General features: G+C 37.5%; 1 protein-coding gene across 28 annotated transcripts in view; it reads right to left on the reverse strand.

The window, feature by feature from the left end:
* LOC121327141 (disks large homolog 1-like) overlaps nt 1-22,478 on the reverse strand; it is a 187,648-nt gene that overhangs the window by 90,850 nt on the left and 74,320 nt on the right. For 15 of the 28 annotated variants that reach the window (XM_041270955.1, XM_041270969.1, XM_041270967.1 and 12 more), the window contains 2 exons: nt 11,796-11,960; nt 6,174-6,278 (listed from right to left, as the gene is read on the reverse strand). In XM_041270955.1, the coding sequence (XP_041126889.1) occupies nt 6,174-6,278; nt 11,796-11,960 (270 nt within the window). Of the gene's footprint in view, nt 1-3,004; nt 3,295-6,173; nt 6,279-11,795; nt 11,961-22,478 lie in introns of those variants that run through there. The other 13 variants (XM_041270975.1, XM_041270974.1, XM_041270973.1 and 10 more) reach the window with 2 other exon arrangements.

Below are 22,478 nucleotides of genomic sequence, written 5' to 3' on the forward strand. Positions count from 1 at the left end.
TAATTAGTAACCATCTTAATTGTGTCTGAATGATTAAGGTCACCATCAAATCTGGAACAGCTCAAATTGCTATGAAATGGGCGTCTTATTTCCATTCTTGAATTGTGATTTTTTTTTTTTTTGTACAGATATGGCTGACAGATGACAAGGGTGTTCAGACTGCATTTTTCAGTTCTCTCTTTCTGAATAGTGTTCCAGTCTGCCACAAAACACTGCACCATGCTGTTTACCAGCAATAACTTGATTTATATTAAAATATGACTGACCTACACTGTACAATTGTACAGATGTTTTAAAATGCACCAATTACTTTTACTATCACCTGTTTGCTAGGACCACCTAGCAACAATCACCAAGGATGTGATGTCACACTAAAGCAGCGTATAATTTTAACAATGGCACGAAATTTTGCAAGGATGGTCTTGTGGGTAGATGTATAACATGGCCGAATTAGAATTGATTTATAGATATATATTTTTTTTTTTAGCGCTGAGAAAGTTTGGCGTTTTAGCCTGAATTTTTTAGAGCAGAAAGAGGATGGCCTAAAGATGGTGCTTTTACTGGCAATACAAAATATAAATATTTGGTGTTTTAAAAAACACTGCATTTATAGCGAATTTCTGCAAATGTAAAATGCTAAAACTCAGATCTGTTGTTCTGCAGGAGTCTTAAACAATGCAAGCTCTCTAAGTTCACATCACACAGCTTTTCAGGAAGTTTGGTGTAAAAACATTTACATTTCCTATTTTATAAAGCACAGATTTTATTCTCAATGTAAAATGATTAAATTAATCTTTTAAATTTGACAGCAGTATACAGTATAGTATGGAGGCTGTCCTATACAGTATCTGTATGTAACAATGGTACTTAATGGCTGAACGAAAGTGCAGTCTTTCACAATGTAAACTTTCAATTGGCTTTGTGGGGCTTGTGCAAAATTGATTAATATAGTAGATACATAATCAAATACACTGTAGTACACATCACATAGTTCACATGCAGATGACCGTTCACATTGGTGAAATGCAAACACATTACAATTCAATACACAGCTGTTCACCTGCTTTAAGTGCATAAGCAACAGCAGCAACTGTGCCATCAATCTTTCAAATCAGATAGAAAGAAATCAGTCATGTCTAAGTAATGACTGATGAACATTTCACAAAGATAGATACCAATCTCACAGATCAACCTACTGTTGCAACATAACCTTCTGTCGCCTTTGTTTTACATGCATGTTTTTCTGCTAAAACTATTGAGATTCCTGTAGTGCACGTAGCAATGCACCACTGATCTTTTCTATACCCTATTACCAAGACTATCAGGGCTCTGAGGCTAACAGTTCAAAACACTGCATTAATAAACTGAAGCCTCTTTAAAAAAAGATACACTCAATATGAATGCCATTCGAGAAAAATGAAGCAAAACATGAAAATGTAAAAACTTCAAAGTTGGGACACAAAATGTAATGCATATATTTATTTAAAATTTAGTAAATCGCCAATTTTGTTATTATTTTCTCCCAGTTTGGCATATCCAATTATTTTTAGGCTCAACTTACCGCTACCACCCCCGCGTTGACTCGGGAGCGGCGAAGACGAACACACGCTGTCCTCCGAAGCATGTGCCGTCAGCCGACCGTATTTTTTCACACAGCAGACTCACCGTGTAGCCACCTCAGAGCTACAGTGTCTGAGGACAATGCAGCTCTGGGCAGCTTACAGGTAAGCCTGCAGGCAGCTTACAGGTAAGCCTGCAGGCACCCAGCCAGACTACAGGGTTCGCTGGTGTGTGGTGAGCCAAGGACAAACAATCCGCACCACCCCCTGGGAGCTCCTGTTTACAGTCGACAATGGAATAACCTGGACTGCAACCAACGACCTCCAGGCTATAGGATGCATCCTGCACTCCACTCCACTCTGAGTGGCTTTACCAGATTTTTGCCACTAGGGAGCCCCAGAATGCATATTTTTGATTAGCACAATGATTAGCACAAATGTCATCACACTGAAGACAGGTCTAATCTTGTAAACTCTACTTGTACAACCTCCAAAAGGGCAGATTATTTATTCTAACGTTTACAGTAATACCAACTCAGCAATTTAAATTCAATTTTTAAAAAAATAAATCTAATCTAAATCTACTGCATGTACATTTCAAACATCTATTAAAACACTGCAAAGTAGTACATTAACAATTATTTTCCATCTAGATTCACTTCCTTTAACAAATGCAAGACCAGGGGAGCGAGAAGAACGAAGGATAAATATTTAATTTAACAAAAACTGTGACTGCTGTTGTACTGCATAATTCATTCTGTTCTTTCCCGTAAATGACTGTATACCGTTACTTCAGACATTTCAATTTACAATGCAGCATACCGTAGCAGATCGCTATGTCTCTCACGAGAGGGCAGGTCATTGCACCATTTTAAAATCTTGTAATTACAATCAGACAGCAGCACTGACACTGCAAAATAAATGTAAAGATACAGCCATTTAATAAGAGCCTATATAGAACATGCACCAAAGTGTGGAAGGTGTTAATAATCAGTGCAGTGTGGAGACGGAGCATCAAAAAAGGCACAACTGCCAGTTATATTGATTTTTGAAATGTCACACCACTGCATTTAACTCTCGTGAATATTAAAGAACAGTTCTGCAAGCTGTTGACTGAAAAAATAAAAAAAGACGACTGCCGTCCTGAAAGGTTACAGCATGCTTTCAGAGCTCTAGCAACTAAACATTACAGTAAAGAGAAGAAAAAAAAGCCAGCACAGCACTACGCAAACATCACACACTGCAGCCTCCTTCCAAACTGAATGAAAACATAAGCGGATAGACTATACCCTGACTGCTAATGCCAGCTTATACAGCAAGTGTTTAAAAGCCTTATTAGAGGAGAGAGAAAAAAAAAAACACCGTTTTGAAATGAATGATGTCATACAGTGCAGTCGAATTATTTTCCTGACGGCTCTGTGGTCTTAATGCTGGGATAAACCTACCAACAAGCGCAGCTGTATCCTTTTGGTTTTCTGTATGTTCCTGATCAAGCGACGACCCATCCTTTTAGCGAACCACATTGATGCCAACATCTTGTGCTGCTCACCACAGTTTCTCCAAGTTTCCTTCAACGGAACAGATACAGCAGCGGAGGCGACAGCAGCAGTGGTTTTCTGTGATTGATCACCCCCATTGGGCTGCAGGGGCCCATGGAGAAGAGATGGCTGGATGTCACTTGTGCCACAGTAATGCAGAGGTTTGAGATAAATCCCAACTTGCAGCTGATCAGATACCGTCGAAATTATGCAGGTGGTGCATCATTCAAACAGATTTTGGCCCTCCTGAAAGCTTTCCTTTAAAAATTAAATCTATCCAAAAATTCCACTATTATTAAATCGGTGAGTTATTGCCTGAAGGGGTTAACGAGAGTTGCTCGAGGTACAGCAGAAACCATTTTAAAAGTGCTGCCTGTTTGGAATTGCAGATCCTGTCTTTACAGCCACCAGCTACAGACCTCACCACAGACCTAGCTTTAGCAATTGCAAGCAAACTGATTTAATTTGGTATACTACTGAATCGAATTCTGCAGGCAGCAGGTAAAACAAAGAGGGTGTGACGAGACTGGCACAGCCATGGCAGAGGCTGAGACTTAGACCATCTCGCCTTCAATGATTCAGCAAATAGGATCTCCCAGAATCCTGTCTAAACATTACTGCACTTCTTATGTAGTCTTTAGTAAAAAGCACAACGGGCATCTTTGGAAATAACTGCTGCTTGTAATGAAGGTTGCAGAAATCAGGCATGCACTTCATTCTGCCTGTATGCTTTAACATAAAATAACATCCTTGAGCTGGAGTACACCATTCATTGAAAATGCTTCTGTTTACCAATGTTATTGTAAGGAGCTGTCACTTTACATAATGACTGGGATTAATGCATTTAAATGCAATTGTTTGTCTCTGCTTAATACTGTGAAAAAATTCAAGTAGGAATGCAAGACATAAATTGGGTTACAGAATATTACTGTGCCCCCACCACCGCGGGACCCAGTACAGCGCAACCCCACCACCGCGGGACCCAGCACCCACTGAACCTTCGGGTCTCCAGAGACATGCGGGAATTGTTGCGGTGAGAGGAAAAGTGAATTCCAAATTGAGGTGAAGGGAATTTAGGGTTGCTGTAGAGAATTACCCCCGCTGCCAATAACCATATATTATCATATTTGAAAAGGGAAGCCATGCAGTAAAAAAAAAAAAAAAAAAAAAAAAAAAAAAAAATCTGCCTTATTCTGCAATGAGCATTACTCTGTCAAGGAGAAACACAAAACCCTAGAGGGTAAACATCTGCTATAATACATTGTGACCCTGTAGTATTAGTCAAGTGTGCTCCAAAGGCAAGTCTTTTTAGCAAATTTGTAACATTTTAAAAGGCGTAATGCTCCAAAATTTTTTTTTTTTTTTTTTTTTACAGACTTCTGAAATACAGTAGATGCATTGCCTATAACAAATACCAATTACAAAAGAAACCAAATCCTCTTTTGTAAAATGTAAAACTGCATTTTCCAAATAACATCCCTTAATTCTGTAATACATATTGGGCCATATTTTCAAAGTGTTAACTCCACCTGTTGATTTTACAAAACTAGAACCAACCAATTAAGTTATATATTTCAAGTTATTCTTAAATGACTATAACGGTTTTTGTTTTTCATAATTTTTTTTTCCTTTCAAAAAAAAAAAAATTAAATACAGGAAAATGTTTGAAAATATGGCCTGTTGAATCTAATCTCAACGAGACGCATGTAATACAAGAGAAACAGCATTATTTTGCTACTATGAGTTCTACCTGCAGGGCAGAGCAAGATCTTAAATGGGCATTTCAATGACTTATCTTTCACTCTACAGCGACACTTTGTGGTACATTACCAGACTGACAATGTGGCAACTCAAGGAAATTCTACTGCAAAATGCACACACAAATCTCTGTCATGTCAAGTATGATTGAAAACTACTGAAAATGTCATTGGTTCGGATTGTATGGAAACCTGAATCAGATGTTGCTCGGGTTACTTACTTTAAAACAGTAATAAAACAGTCTAGTTCAATTATTCTCCAAGTAACACTGAACCTAATTAATACTGCCACGTATTACCTCCATAGTAATCCTGATGGTGCCGTGATACCCCCCCCCCCCCACACACACACACACACACACACACACACACACACACACACACACACACACACACACACACACACACCATAAAGAAAACATATTTGCTTATCTCTTATATTTAAACTAATCAATGGGCTCAGTTTTACACTCTGGCATATGCATTTTGGAACATATATGCTTTTTACAAAATATGATTGTAAACCCATGGCATTGGGCAGGTGAGAAGGAATATTTTATGTAATTTGTCAATTTTTTCATTTTACACTAGATCTATTATCATTTTGCAAATAATGAATTACTTTGACTTTTTCTCCCCCCACCCCACCTTACAATAAAAGCACACTTCCTGTATATCAGAGATGAGGACCTCACATTAGGATCCTCACATCTGTGTGGCATTCAGTGAAGAGGCAAGATACTGCCTTCACCCATGTCAAAGTGAAAATAAACACTGGGAAACTAAATAACCTGCAACAAAATGATAAAGGACTAGAATGCTAATATGTTTAATTATTACCTTTTTAAGGTCACAAGACAATACAATATGTCACTCAGGCAGACAGAACAGCCTATAAAACCACAAAAGCAGAACACACTGTCCCTATCATACAAGGAAACAACATCATATTCCAGTGAAAGCGAGAACAGAATTAGAATGAGCTACAATCACAAACAAGCATTTGAAAAGCAGCCAGGGATCATTTTCCAGAATATTTTTGCACAAAAAAAAAAAACAATGAGGAAACTACAAGCTTGGTCATGCACTGTATATTTGCTGCCCTCTAGTGCTTGCAAAGAAAACTGCAGAGAGGCAAGATGCAGACTAGTGCCTTCTGCTGCAATGAAAAAAATCATACAATTGAAAAATATTCCAAACAGCTTCAAGGCTGCAAGAGAGAGGCTGTTTCAACCAACAGATATGCTGTGCAAACCCCCCCCCCCCCCCCCCCCCCCCCCCCCACAAAAAAAATGCATTCAACAATCGTGAAACATTACCTGAGAGACTGAAATGCTTTGCGACAACAAAGCCAGCTGAGAAGAGGGAAGCGCATCTTTTTCTAAAGTCGAAGGCCCATCAAAGATGCACTCCAGGGACTCTACCTATAAAGGGGCATGTTACCGTACCTGTTTAAACAGCGCAGAGCCATTCAACCAAGGCTACAGAAAGAGACTGCATGCTTTCATATACATACAAATAAGACAGCAATTTGTTTTTTTTTTTTTTTTTACACAGTACACTGCATACCTACAACACTGAATTGACAACCACACACTAGCTGTTGGACTACAGGAAAGTACAGCTATGGCCATCATCAACAATTTTAGGAACATCATGTTATCAAAGAAACTACAAAAGTCTACCGGAAGCCATAACAGTAGTCCACTATTTCATGTTAAATTTTGAAATGTTACTTTTTTTTAACATTTATGTCAGTTTTTCATGAAGTATATGGAAAACTACAAAGAAATCTATAATTCAATATGTTAACGTAACATTAATTCAGCAGGTTTCATTCAAGTATGAAGCAAAATTTGTTAATTCTATAGAGTGATGCAAAACTTTTGGCCATATCTCTACATAATGTATCGTTAGGTTATTATCATAACCCTGGTTCCCTGAAATAGAAATGTATCCATTACACGATGGGTTAACCTATTATACCCGACAAGTTTGAAACCTGGCCCACTTATATCCATACTGAGACCGACATGAAGCAGCTCTTGCATTCTGGAGAGTTGATATGACTGGCTAACTGGCTGAACTGGAGCCACTCAGGGACCAGACCAAGGGCTACAGGCTCGATGGGTTGGGGTACCACAACATCCCCCGCATCTGGCTGTGGGTAATTGCAAAGGCTAGTGGCACAGCAGTTACACTAAAAAGCACCCTGGCTCTTTCTTGTCCGATTTTCGTCCTCGGCCACTTGTATGCAAGGGCATCGACTTCCAAAGGACACCCGTTCCCCAGCATGGAGAACCAGAGACAATAAACAGATTCCAGTGAAGCAACACAACACGGTGCACAGTGCAACACAGTGTGGGAGTACTGTGCAGTACACTACAGTGCATGGAGCCACGGTACGGTACGGTACGGTACGGTACGGTGCAGTGCAGTACAGTGTGGTATTTTGCACGGTATGGTACACTGTGCAGTGCGGTACATGGGTGGTACCACCAGGGTCTGAGCAAACCACGCGTGACCAAGGCAGCAACATAGGGATGCAAGAACCTGAGATCGCCCACTTACAGCTCTCTCCCACTGACAAGCCTTTACAAAGTGGTGCCGAAGCTGCCCGCTATTGTGGCATGGGAAGAAGAGCAAAGCTCTCTAACTGTTTGGCTACAGCCCGCTAGTTAATCTGTGCAGCCAGAAGGCTAAACAGTATCCGTCCAGAAGTGCTGGCTTGCAGGCGAGTCCGAGCTCAGACCGTGGCGACTGCTCAAGCAGTAAGCCGCAAGCACAGCACCTGGAATAAAAAGGAGAGAAACACAAAAAATATTTAAAACGTAGTTTAAATTCACAATATGCTTGTAAAAAACAAGACTAATAAAACTCCAGTTGGAGTAAAGGTACAAAAGAGAGAATACATAATTAATAATACTGTCACCAATCTGCAGAGTACAGGAGCAGACAAACCTGCTGCTGCCGCTGGCCAGAAGGCAGTGAAAAACAGACTCAAGGTAAAACAAAAATAAATGATTTAAACAATTTTTTGCTTCAGCGGTTTATCCCAAGGGGAAAAAAAAACAAGGAAGAATAAAATAAGACAAGCTTGTCTGACTGCTTCTGGTTGAAGATTTCACACTTTCGAAATGAGGCTGAATAGAAAATGGCACCGACCGCCATCCTACATGCAATTTTGTCTTCTGAGGGGGCGGAGATAAGCGTGCAGGCGTCGCTAGCGTAAGACGCAGTTTTGGTAAAAGTTTTCGGTTGAATCGGTTATAATAGGTTAACCCATTGTGTAATGGATACAGTGCATACTTGAAAGGAAACTAGGTTTTATTAAATGAAGACCTGATAAGAGAGAAAGCAATTGAAAAGGTAGCATTTAAAAATGGGGACTGCTTTGAAAGACCACAGTTAATACAATGGTGCATCTAAGTACTTGGGAAAGCAGTGTTCATTAGGAAAGTGTTTAAAGGCACGGTTTACAGATTAGACGTGCCCACCAATCCTGGGGAGATTCAAGATGTTTACACCATCTGTTTTGGCAAGAACAATGGGCAAAAAAAGTCTTGCAATTCAAAAACACATTTCGGAATTACATAAATAGCTTCCTACAATATTGTACAACCCCTCCACACTTGTAACGGACTGTCAATTACTAATTAATAATGGTGTAGCCGTCTAACAGCCAATTCAACACAGCAGGAGGATACACAGGTCTCAGATTTGCCTTTATAATATCATATGCATGGTAGTTTTTGCCTTTGAATAAATTTTCCACCAATGAATTGAATATCCAAAGGACTGTTGTAGAAACAATGTTTACCAACCCCGAGAAGGGTTCCTGAATTATTTAAAACATTAGCTGAAATGTTTGTCTCAAACCAAGGTGTTTAAGTAACAGTTCATGTTTGATTTATTACAAACAATTAGACAGTGCTTTATAATAGCAATGTGTTTAAATAAAAGTAACACTTAAAATAATGGGTTATATAGGTAAGCATGTGTCACAGTAATGGTTTGTGCTTCTTGCCTTCAATCATTTTTGAAACCCAGTACAATTTTCCTGACAATAGAGCCACGCATTAACTAACCACAAGGCGGAGCAAGAGGATCACTGTTGAATAAAATGTGTATTACAACACCAATTTAGATTAAAAGGAACTGTTGGACTTTTGCCTTATTTATGCAAATGTGTAAATGATGTATACTTGAATTTACTGTAGCACTTTTACATTATATATTATACTTTTTTTCAAACTGTGTAGCATTTAGATGTTGAATACTAAAACCAGCAGGTGCTTTTTTATTTTCTTCTGTTCCTTTAGCAAGAATTACAGAGGGGATATATAGCCAAACAATGTCTGCTTTTTGATGAAACAGAGTGCCGAGCACTGCAGCTTGTATTACAATGTATCACACTGTATGACAAAAACTTCTAATCGCATGGGTATTAAACCAACTGGTTGTGTTGGCAGACTATGAACAAAACCTGCCATGTCTTTGTTTAATACAAAATATGTATATAAAAAAACACCAAAAATCGCAGAAACATTCAACACTGGACAAAATGACTGTTTCCACCCAGGTTTTGGTCAGTCAGTGTTTACTGTAAACAGGGTTTACTACAAGTAATGGCATTTTTATTTCTTTGCTTGTTTTTAAAACAGTGTAGATCGGTTCAATGGAATTGAAGGTGTAAAGTAGGAAACTGCGACGGTATGTGAGAATCTTGCCAGAAAATACATCACCCATAACACACATTGTAAGGGCTTCTGCAGATTTACAACACTTCGTATCTTCTTCAGTGGGATTCTCTGGATCATTCGGTCTAAAAAGCTAATTTTCAGAGTTTCATCAACAAAAACAACAGCAACAATGATGAAATATGCCACAGGCTAGTCACCATTTTTCCCATTACACAACCCATGTCACATCCAGTTCAGGTCAAGGGAAATACAGTGGGTCATCTTTGCTGACTTCTTAAGAGTAAGTGACCCACATAACACACACACACTCTAGAAAAGACGTAGTCATTCCTGAAAGAGACGATAAGATTATAATAGAGGTTATACACCACAAAAGACAAGGCAAATCGTGACATGGATTATTGTACAAACCATAGACAGGTGTGTTAAAGTTTGCTATTTCTATACACACACACACACACACACATACAGGTAAACAGGTTAATATATCATGGTCTACTTTAAGTAGATCAAAATATATTCCGATTAACTTGAATTGTTTTTAATCCCAGTGGTACTCCTTTCTGAATCAACATTAAAACAAAATCACGAAATAAGCATTAGACCAGGTGTATGCTTTTTACCGACAGTTCTGTTTATATAATTTTAATAGCCACTTGTATTATAAAATAATAATTTGAAATGTGTTCTTACTCCACAAATATAGTACAATTCTTATTCCACACCTACGGTACGGTAAAATCTGTGAAGTTTTATTTTCCAACTGTTGTAGGCATTCAAAGGCTTCCTTGTTTGCCTCCTGCTGTCACTGCAAATATCTATTGCATTTTGTATGCTCTAACTGTAAAGTGCACTGAGATGCGTCACTGGATGATTAGTTGTGACAGAAGCCTGTGTGGAATGAGTTTGGCAGTCTTCAGTCTAGTTCTAGTGTTGTTTTGTTGGAAGCAAACCACCTTCTAAACTGTGTTAAAGCTTTGTACAGCTGCCTCTCTTGCTCTTTAGGTAAAGGAAGATTCAATACATCAAACTGGAAGTCGTCAAGACATCAAAACCATACATTTTAGTTATTCATTGTTTCTAGTATTCCCAATGCCTCCTGCAGCACTGCACACCGCCAGTGAGCATGGCGAGCCTTCTAGGACGTATCAGTCATCTATTCAGCCTCCACAACAAATTTGCTGATGAAAGGTGCCTTAAGGTGAGCCAAAAATCTAATATCTAGCGCAGAGGGGAATAAGGACAAGTCAAATGGCAAGGGAGAGCGATGATGCAGCTGGAGCGTGTTTTAATGGGAAAAACAGATCAGGGAAATTACAATGTACCATGAGCAAGAGGAACCTGAGAAGAGCTGTTGTTGCTGATTATTGAAAAACCACATCAAACCACATCATGTGTCCTTGAACAAATATACAGAACTGCGAAGCCGGGTTACAATACAGTAGGCTGCACTATTACTAGGGAGCATTGTATTCAGTTTTATTTATGTTCCTGATAAAGGTTTTACACTGAAATGCAGAAACCTAAAGTTCAAACTTAAAACAAATCTAGAATGTGATTACATAGAAATGCCAATTAAAGGGTAAACTGATATTATGGAATAATGCGATTAGTATTATTAATTTACCAGAAACCATGTTGTCCAGTAACTAGTCCAATTTGTTTTTTAAATTAAGATAATAAAAAATACAAAATGTCTTCTCCTTTCTAAATTGCTTGATGGTAAATAAAACAGAGACCAGAACTATATTCAGCACAATGTTCCTCAAGACCTAATGGTTCTTGCTTCTGAGTAGTGGTTTTTGTGCTTTAAAAAGAGGCTTGGCAAAAGAGCATTTAGGGCACCATGACTTTTTACTGACAACAGTGAAAGAAAACAGCAGTCTCTTAAAAGCAATACAGTAAAACTTCTATTTTCCAAACTAACTGTTGGGATAAACTGTCTACATTTCTTTAGTACTATTATAAATATCAACCAAAAAGGCATTCACATTTAGGACAAATAAATGCATCTTGTTCCCACACTTAAACACCATGCAAGCAGGAATCATTTTTGAGCCAAGTCACAACACAAACCATTCAGAACAGAAATATGGTATTGCACTGCAGTCAGTGTTGTGTTGCCGTGTTGACTAGAAATGGATTTGCTAACTTTGAATGTAAACTGTTCTATAGGGTTTAGATCTTAATGTAAAAACAACACACAACTAAAATGAACATCCATAACATGCCTCTTACCTTCATAGGGGAGATATGTGAGTGAGAGACAAAACCGTGTACATTCTCAATCTGTGAAAGGTTCTTTTCTGATACATGTACCAACTCTGGTCCTTTCACCTCATTGGTAAGGTGCGGGGAACTGTGTTCTTGTGGTGGTGTGTCTTCATCTTTGTAACGGTACTTCTGCAAAACACAAAACAAGGAATATTTGTTTAAAATGAGCAGATTTTACTTTTATATTTTACAACAACAACAATAGATTGAACACAAAACCTAAGCAAAGGCTATTAACTGAAAGCCTGGACCCTGACTGCACTCACTGGGTTTTCCTGACCAGTAGGGGTCGCTGAAGTGCGATGAGCCAAACTATCCCAGTCAAATTATTTCCGTAACCTTGCAGGAATACAAAGTCCAATGCAGCTCTCTTCATGTACGTCTCCAGCCAATTTCAGCATGATGTAGGATTTGAAGCACATTTGTACTACAAGCTACTGGGAACCCATATTAAGTGTTCTTCATTGTATTTTGATAGAACTCAATGGTTTATCATGCAACTGCCCTCTGTGCAAATCATAACAGTGTACTAATCTATCTGTTAGCTAGATCAATACCAGCACCTACATCCTGGTGGTCTCTTATAAAACGGACAATAACTTCAAATAGGGTCAGAGCAGGTCACATTATCACAATGCCCACAGGCATAAACAACTAGGATATTGAATGTGACAATGAAAACAGCCTGTAGAAATTACAGAATTATACAAGACATGCTTGAGTAGTCTGCGGGGAGCTTCTAATGCGTTGTCTAGGGTGTTCATATGCAGCACTGGATTCTGCTTTAGAAAGGGCTTTGCATACTGCCAGAAATCTCAAGTGTACACTTTGCTGTAATTTCATAACAGTAACACTAATCCGACACAAACTTTTGCTGAATAAAAGTAGTAAATTCATAGAGCCATGCATAATTATACCAATGCTCTACATTTTTTTATATATATGTGATGGTGCAATATATATATATATATATATATATATATATATATATATATATATATATATATATATATATATATATATATATATATATATATATATATATATATATATATATATATATATATATATATATATAATTACAAACATTTTGATTATACAGTAGCATCATCTTATCTCTTTTTTTTGTTCTCGGCACAGCGTACAGAGCACACTTCCTGGCTGCACTAACCTGTCACATTGTGACTAAGGTTCAAAATACTTTTTCACTGATTAAAGTGACTGCCAGTCCAAGCAACACAATTTCTGTGAAAGGGAAGTCAGACTTTAATGGTTCTCCACAGGCTGCAAGAAATGTAGATCACGCTTAAAAAGGTTCAAAAGAAAGCCTCATTTCCATTTCTGCCAACATCATTTACTGCACAATTAATCCCGCCCATTAAATTGGTACAATTAAATAAACTACAATTGTCTCAGATTTAGAAATGTTTAGTTTATATTCAACATTGTCTGAAAAACATCCAATTACCTGTAATAACACCAGTGACTGTGTAGATGTAGTCCCTCTCTGGCTGACACACCTTTACTCGTTACTAGAATACACTGCTGAACACCAGAAGCAAGAATGACCAAAAAGCCACAGGTATTTCAATTGAAAACTATCTAGAACACAAATATCCATGGGGGGGAAACTGTTTACTGAACATGCAATTCTTATTTTTTAAAGCAGCAATTACTGAACACATTTAATACAATGTAATACAGCAGAAGTATCACTAACATGCATACACTTCCTCGGACAAAGCCACTATTACATGTGTCTATATCATGGAAAAAGTAGCTCGCCACGACCTGTTACACTATTGAATAGCAGATCAAACACAAATGGCATACATATAGCTTCATGAATACAGCACAATAAAATTATAAAAAGCCATCATGGAATACAGTCAGAATGTGGACTAGATTCTTGCACCAGAAGTCTACGCAAACTTGTAGGTAAAAGAGCAAACTAAATAAATAAAAACAAACTGAATTTGCCCAAGCAATGAGAAACTGGAACTAATGCAAAATTAGTTCCTCATGGCCATAGATTTTGAAACCAGAGCTGGCGTTATAGAATAGCCATAGCTTTCAAAACAATTGAAAGAGCATGTTTTAGAAGTAGAAATATCAGTGTGCCATTATGTATATTGTAGACACGTTCTATGCTGAAAACATTGTCATTCTGCTGTCTTTCTTCCAACCCTGTTCTAAATTGTCTAATTGGAGTAAATACTGTGTAACAGGAAATTTTGGCAGGGAATTTATTTTGGCTTTATTGGTGGTTTTGATTGGATCACCAATAATTCTTCCACCTATCAGAGTGTGGCATACAGTGAGCAATCCTGGCCTCTGACAGACTGGTATGCAGCACAGGTTATGAGAATGGCAGTGTGATGAAGCCAATTTGCTGGAAAAAATTAAAAACGACTGGACATTTACCTCAATGGATTTAAAAAATCTTGAATTTATGATGCCACCAGGAACTCTGAGGCAGTGTAAACAGCACCTGCTACTGCGTACCTGTACGACTTCTTTATGTTAAGCTTATGTTTAAAACAGAGTTAGCAAATGCCTATCGTTAGTGTACTGCAGCTACTAATCCTTTCCAATTATGGTATCTTAAAATTAAGGACTATATAATGAATGCTGTAACTAATTTTTAGAAGGCCTTCTTTGTGCTTATCGAGGTTGCTGCAGTGACATTGTAGTTACTGTAAATGAGCTACTGTTTCATAAGACCGATTTCATTAAGTTAAGCATGTGTTTGAATGTTTTTGAAATTAAAAGTAGAAAACTGTGGCATTTTCTTTGTCAACGTGCTCAGTGAAAAACGCCAATTCAAAAACCCTCAAAATCTACCAAGGTAGCAAATCCACCGAACTTAATACCAGCCCAAATTTTCTGTTATACAGTGCATCTCAGTGCAGGCCCCAATATAGTAACTACAGCTACTGTAAATTAGTACTTAAAAGTTTTAGCAATCTAGTAAGGAACTAGAGGTCTCCAGTGTCTCTCATGTGGCACAGATATAAAGGGTTTCATGCTTTCAACAAAACTCTGCCAAGTGCTCATGGAAGCCCATTTTAATAAGCCAGGTCTCTTCGTTATGTACTGGGTGTCCAAAATCAAACCCAAAGTCGGCAAACTGAAACGGGCTATTCTTTTCAGTTCTCAACGGGTTATTTGTACCAAGAACAAGCAAACTGTTTTCCCTGAGGACGACAAGCTTTGCCAAAAAATGACCCGCAATTCTGCTTCTGTTTTATGCTAGATTGTTTCTTGAGATGTTTGTGTGGAGATGCTATTACACTGCTCACTGCATCGTTGGTCATGTTTAAGGCTAGCAGACGGTCCTTTCTCAATAGCCATGCTGCAAGTATAATTATCTAAGGCTACGGGTGAGTTGCCTCACCTTGTAGCACACAGTCCTGTGCTCCAAATAGACTTGCAGAAGGGAGAAGTGTGCACTTACATGGATGTACTGTCCTTGGTGGGTGAAGCACAAGGAGTGCAATTGTTGTCTATGGTGCGAGTAAGTGAGGTGGAGAAGGGGAGGATTTAAACCAAGGGCACCTTGATAATTAACCCCTTTCTACCCACTACAATGGCACTGCACAGCTCCCATAGATGTTCCTGCTCATTCAATCATTCCATTAAATATGAACATCACACACATGTGCATTGTTTCCACAGCAACAGGTTGCACCTTACATAACTTCTCTTCCCATAGCAATCACTGCTGACAACAGTAGCTATGGTATTGTGTAGTATTGTTTATTTTCAGAGTGAGTCATTGTAGTATTGTTGCTTATGGTGCGTGAGGGTTTGTTTGAATGTCTTGCGAAATGTTGCATTCTATCAATTTGAAAAGTGTTCTACAATAACCGCAGTAGAGTTTTTGTTCAGTCTTTTTAATGCTCAGTCTAAACAGTGTCAATGGAAATTGCTGATTATCAGGGCTGAGGATTAAAGGGTACATAAGGATCTTTTATTTTATTGTGTGACATGTTCCCATGTGTTGCTACAACTGTTTACATAAAGTGTATGTATTGTTTTAATTTTTTTACATTTTGACCACTTTCTTAAACTTTTAAATTGCATTCCCTGCCTCAAGATGGCTTCCTAAGTACCCGCACGGACCGCTCAGAACTACATTTCCCATCATCCTCCTGCTCACTGGTAAATCCATCTTAGTTACATATCTGAGCAGGAGGATGATGGGAAATGTAGTCATCTTGAGACAGGGAATGCAATTTAAAAGTTTTTAAAAGGTCTCTTGAAACATCAGGGCTTCAACACTTTGGAAAATCCTTTAGAAGAATACTGTTCTGGCTGTCGGCTTTTATCTTTGTCCACATCAACCAGCCAAACTTTTGAAAACTCTATCAAAGCTGTCACCTGTAAATGTTTCTGCTTCAGTTGTTGTAGGTGACACCGTACTTTGATACCAGCCCTCAAATGCAGACAGATCCTGCATCTTTATGAACACCAAGAACATTCTTATTGCACAATAGTAATGAATTAAACTTTCTCCAACACTTAGGATTAATATATCACATTTTAGGATTAATATATAAAAATAAGAAAAAGCTCAAAAATTGTCAAAACCTACTACAGAATTTCAATAGACTTGCTCAGTAGTTACTCCATTTTGTAGTCACAGCTTTTAATGGTTGATATTTTTTGTAACTTGGCAGTAATACTGTCAATAATAGTGGTACACCCGTCCTTTTCTTGCTTGTATTACCACAATACCGATTCAGTGTGTTAGTAATGCAGTATGTAATGCTTTGAGTCATCTCCCTTAAGAAATTCTCTGCAAAATTATAATGGTTAAATGGTAAAAATATCACCTAAATATACATTTTTTAAATGGTAAAAATATCCCCCAAATACAATTTTTATTTCAGAACAAAACTATAATAGACCCTGCAAAATCATCAGATAATTTTAAAAAGCACCATGGGTAAATAATCCTTCTCAGGAGCAAGAAAGGTGAACTTAAAATATATGCAACCCAGTCCCTATTTTGAACTACAGCACAAACTCAAACTTCTTTGGTTTATCTGAAGCATTCTAGTGTTTATTTCTGGGACCCTCCCATGAGTGCAGATCAAACGCTCCTGTAAAAAGCAAAGCTCGAGCCGCGTGCCTGCCAAGCCGCAGTTCTGGTCAACAGCCAGTTGTGTGGAGGAATTTCCAGCTTGGCATCATCTCTAGAGTACAGCTTTTCTGCTCTATCAAACAGCAAAGCAGACAAAAATCTATACTCTGTAAAAACCGAGGTTAGAAGTAACACTCAGATCATCTCTAATATAAACAATCTCTAACATAAACAGTGTATGCTGCTGAATTAGAAATCTGATTTGGATAGTTTGATAGAAATAATTAAATAAAGAAAAAATATCTCAATCCCTCTTTTCTCCCCAGGGTCTGGTGCTGATGGCATGGGAAGTTTTTTTGAATTTGAAATTGCATTTTTGTATCCAAACCCAGGTTTGCTCAACTTCTTTCAAGTCCCTTCATTTTTTTTTGTTGAAGTTCAAACTAATACCACAGAGAGATGAACGCAGTTAGAAAAAACTTCATATTAAAAATGCTGCCGGGTCCATCTGCAGTCTACAAGTTCCGTTTCCATTTATAAAATTAAATTCACCTCTTTCCTTTAAGCGTATATATAACACACAGAGCTCTCTAGTCTTTTTTAAGCCCAACTCTTGTTTACTTTGCATTGGTTGCTTATTAAGTAACTTCTCCATCAGAGCGACTGGACAGCAGCAAATTCTCTCATTACATATTCCAAACTCGTTGATCGCTCTGCTGCTACTGGAAGCAAACAGGACCAGTTTCTAATCTGTTTTAGTTCAATGCCAGTGGCAGATGAAAACATGGAAGCCCCAGTCGTTATTCTAGGATTGTAAAAACTATCTGCGGCTGATAACCCCAGAAGCTATACGTCTGCTTCTTTAAAGTGATTACTTTTCTTTTCCCCACAATCAAGCTCTTAAAATAAGATATACACCCAGCCTAGGCATGCCGGCTTTGTTCCTACAAAATGGAATACAATTTATTTAATAGCAGTATACAGATCACAGTCCTTCCACTATAATTTAACACTCATTTTATTTCATTTATTTTAATGAAATCTTACTATTTGTACCCTTCCTAGTTTGTTTCATGAACCAGCTGTAAAAATTACTTGGAATAAAGGTTTGATATTCATCCATGTTGGATTAAGATTTGGTGCAATTCGTGTCAGATTGACTGAATAAAAGCTTCAATTCATAATTTTTGCTTTTTGTACTGCGTTTTAATTCTTTAATGAATTGGATAAAGCAATAGCTGAATACCGCATACACGAGACAAACAGGTACATGCAATTCTACTTTTATTCACAATCTCATCTCATTAACTTACTCCAACAGCGTATCGTTCATTTTGGATTGTCCTTTCGCTATAACGAACCATTCGACATAACAAACAAGAGGCTTGGTCCCCAACAGGTTCATTACAGCGAGAGTGTACTGTATGCCGAAACCATTCTGCACTGTGGGAGAAGAAGAATATTATTTATTTTTTCTTTTTAATCAGAAATAAATGTTTTTTTTTTTTTTTAAAGAGAATTCTCTCAAAATCAATTTGCACTTTAACACAATAGTAAAATGTTTGAATGCACCTTGGGGGGGTGAGACAGCTAATCATGGCTGTTGAGGATTAACAGTATGGGTTCTGGAGTCTCAAATAGTGACTGTGGTTCATACCAAACAGCTTTATAGCTTGTAACCTCACCAGACAACATTGCCTGTTACAATCTTTCATTCTATCTTGTCAAGCAGCATCCAAACGGACTATATATTAGGCAGGGAAAGCAGTAACATTTAGAACTACAGGACCTCTTTCTTGACCATTGGTGGTATTCATAGAATCTGTTTTCCATTTGTAAGTTTCACTGCACAGTGATGAATGTTTTTCCTCAACAGAACTGCAATGTGGTTTTGAGTGACCTGGCAGTGCTGTGTACAGTATATGAATTTACATACAATGTATGAATATTTTCACAAAAAACAGGGTGAATAAAGAAAAAGATGAAAAGTCACACAAGCAGCAGATATGCGCTTCAGCGAAAATTCAAAAGAATTTCTACTGCTGCTCACACGTGATGTTTAAAGTCTTAGTAAGACTGATCGTCTGTCCTAGTTCAGTGATGGATGCATGAAAGTGGATCATTGAGGTTGCCACTATTTAAAAGCACACGAGTAACTCATGTCAGATACAGAGTAAAATGTTCTGACTGCTTTTAAAAGCTTTTTATATAAATATTAAGCTTGTAAATTAATATTCAGGATGTATTGTTTTTCATTGTTATTTTCAAAAGACTGTATTGTCTTCAATGTGTGTGTATTCCCACACTGATTATGGCCACTGTGGCGCATGGTACAGGAGTAGGTTCTATAATTAAAAGGGTTTCAAATGGCAGGCTGGTATACAGAAAAACAAGCGCTGTACATTTGAAGCATAGAAATCCAAATATAGAAGCAAACCTGGCTCTTGCACTGGTGAGTTTAAGTTAATCCCACAGTAAACCACCGAGATGCATTGCCATCATTGTCTGCAGACGGCTCCAGGGAATGTCTTATTTAAAAAAAACAAAAAAAACAAACAGACTCAAGACGTTAAGAACCGTTTCAGTCAAAAACTTGAATTGTGCTTGATTAACTTCACATACACATACCTGAAGCTGGAATTGTGTGTGTGTTTGATTAGTTTTTCCTTTGATGGAGGACTTTGGTTACCACGTTTGATTTCTGAGCTCAAATGGATTCAATGCAGGAACACAGAAAGTACATTTATACAGTATTGTTAGCCACATCGGCTTACTTCAAAATGCACCAAGAACACTCTGTGGGAGTCTACTATGTGAAGGTCGAACAGACAAATTTGAACTTAAACTGATAAAGCCCATAATGCTGAACATTGAGTGCTTTGTTCATGTCCTGTGTTACAGTTAACAGAATCTCACTTAATACCCCAGGAGCAGCACAAGTGTAAAACGTAAGTGAACCAAATAAACCAAGAATCTGATTAAATCTGGTCCCGCTTGCAACTCCCCACCAGATATTTCTAAAATAATCACACGCACATGTTCCTGTGTTGGAGGCTCACTGCTAAAGAGGACATTTTGCCAACTCACTCCTGTGCTTCAATCACTTCAATCACATCCTCGTGGTGCTGCGAGTGCTCCTGAAAACCAAGACCTCAGCAACTCTCTCTACCTGGTGCTCTGGGAACGCATGCATAAAGGAAACTACCTTAACACTGAAGGTCATACAATAACGGATTTTTTAAATATCCATTTTACATACTATAGTATCACCGATTTTTACATTTAATCAGGTGAGTCACATCCATAAATTATGGAATAGTGAAACATGTAATGGAATGACACTGGCACAAAGAATCATATTGTCCAATAGAGAAAGAAATGCCATGGAGATATATATATATATATATATATATATATATATATATATATATATATATATATATATATATATATATATATATATATATTTATTTATTTATTTATTTATATTAGTGCCTATGAAAAGTCTACACTCCCTTTCAAAATTTTCACCTTTTGTTGCCTGGAATTAAAATGCATACATTTTTTTTTTTTTTTTTTTTTAACATTTATCTACACATCCGCCCCACAACTTCCAAGTGAAAAAAAAATTCTAGAAATTTGTAGAAAATTTATCAAAAATAAAAACTCAAATCACTTGGTTGGATAAGTGTCCACCCCCTTGTAATAGCAATCCTAAATTAGCTTAGGTGTAACCAATCGTCTTCAAAATAACACACCAACTTAAGTGGTCTCCACCTGTGTTAAATTGTAGTGATTCACATGATTTCAGGATAAATTCAGTAGTTCCTGTAGGGTAGTGCATTTCAAAGCAAAGACTCAACCATGAGCACCAAGAAGCTTTCAAAAGAACTCCGGGACAATGTTGTTGAAAGGAACAGATCAGAGGATGGCTATAAAAAAAAAGTGTGTAGATAATTGGAAAAAAATCTTAAATTTAAATACATGAAATAGAGGCACTGTGTGTGTGTATACGAGTACAGTAATCCCTCACCAACCGCAGGGTTACGTTCTTGAAAACCACCGCGGTTGGCAAAACCACGGCTGGTAAATCCTAGATCTTATGGGAAATAGAGGGTTAGGTTCTCCACGGCCACGGTTACACTTATCAAAGCCTATCTAAGTTGCATTTTCCTATAACACACTGGGTAATATAATTTTATTACTTTTTACATGTTACAACATAATAAAAAGTAATGTTTTATTTACCTTGAATCCTTAGTGTTGAATGCCAGGGTGTTGTTGACTAGTAACAATTACGCTAAGTTAACATGGAGCAACGAGACCACATGCACATACTACTATGACTAGTACACAAGACAAAGCGGGAGATGCTAGCGAGATGGGACCGAGCAAGAATACACAAGATGGCACGGAAGCAAATGCGTCATATGTTTCCTTGCAAAACCGCGTATACACAAATCTATATGCGGCGGTTGGCAAATTGGTATACAAAAGGAAAGCCGCGTATACATAAATTCTGCGGTTAGCGAGGGATTACTGTGTGTGTGTGTGTGTATTTTGTTTTTTTATATATATATATATATATATATATATATATATATATATATATATATATATATATATATATATATATATTATAGTTATGCTATCGTGTCGTGCAGTCCGAGAACCAGACTGAGAAGGAAAACTTAGCTAACTATACAGTATGAACATCAAAAACCTTTTTATTTATGTTATTTATGTATTTAAGCTGTATCAGCTATATTTAAACAAAATATATACAAGTTGTATTTACTATCCAAACTTGTCACTTATTTTCTTGACTGATTCACATATTAAATATATACTACTGACTCAGCCATAGTGGAAAATTACATGCCCTCAGGAAGACTATTGCTACATCCAGGGTATAGTCCCCTGTTGGTAACAGTAGTCTTCCCTTGGGTCAAAAATGTTCAACTATAGCCCTCCTCTCCAGTTCATATTTAAGACAGACAGATAGATATATGAATGAGAGAGAGATGGAGAGAGCAAGAGGCACGATGAGAAATAGATTGCAACTTCACAGAAATTTCAAGCACCTAGTCTCAAAGAGATGGTATGTGGATGAAATCTAGAATAGTAGAATTGGTTGATGGCTGAATGCAATTTACTGTTGCCAGACAACAAAAGTAAAAAACAAAACAAAGTAGAACGCCAACATCATTTTGTGCACTGTGGGTTGTCCGTTTCTTAATTTCCTTGCTTACCTAACGAGTAAGTTACAGTATTTCAGTTACATTACTATTTTTGACAAACTTACAGTCATAACACTGACACTCACTTTTAAACTTATATAGAGACTTTAATTATTGTGTGTGCATCATTAGGATACAAAACATGTAAACAGTTGTTATGGCATAACCATACTGGAATATAAACCTGTATTTCTGGATTACAAACAACTGTCAGAACTTTACTGCATGAGAAAATGTGTACCACTGACGTAACGGTGAGTAAAGAAATGTTTATTCATTGCTGAAGTTGTCTTATCTGTTTTATATAATGCCATCTTA

Source organism: Polyodon spathula, chromosome 14 (assembly GCF_017654505.1).
Source record: "Polyodon spathula isolate WHYD16114869_AA chromosome 14, ASM1765450v1, whole genome shotgun sequence".
Classification (NCBI taxonomy): Eukaryota; Metazoa; Chordata; class Actinopteri; order Acipenseriformes; family Polyodontidae; genus Polyodon; species Polyodon spathula.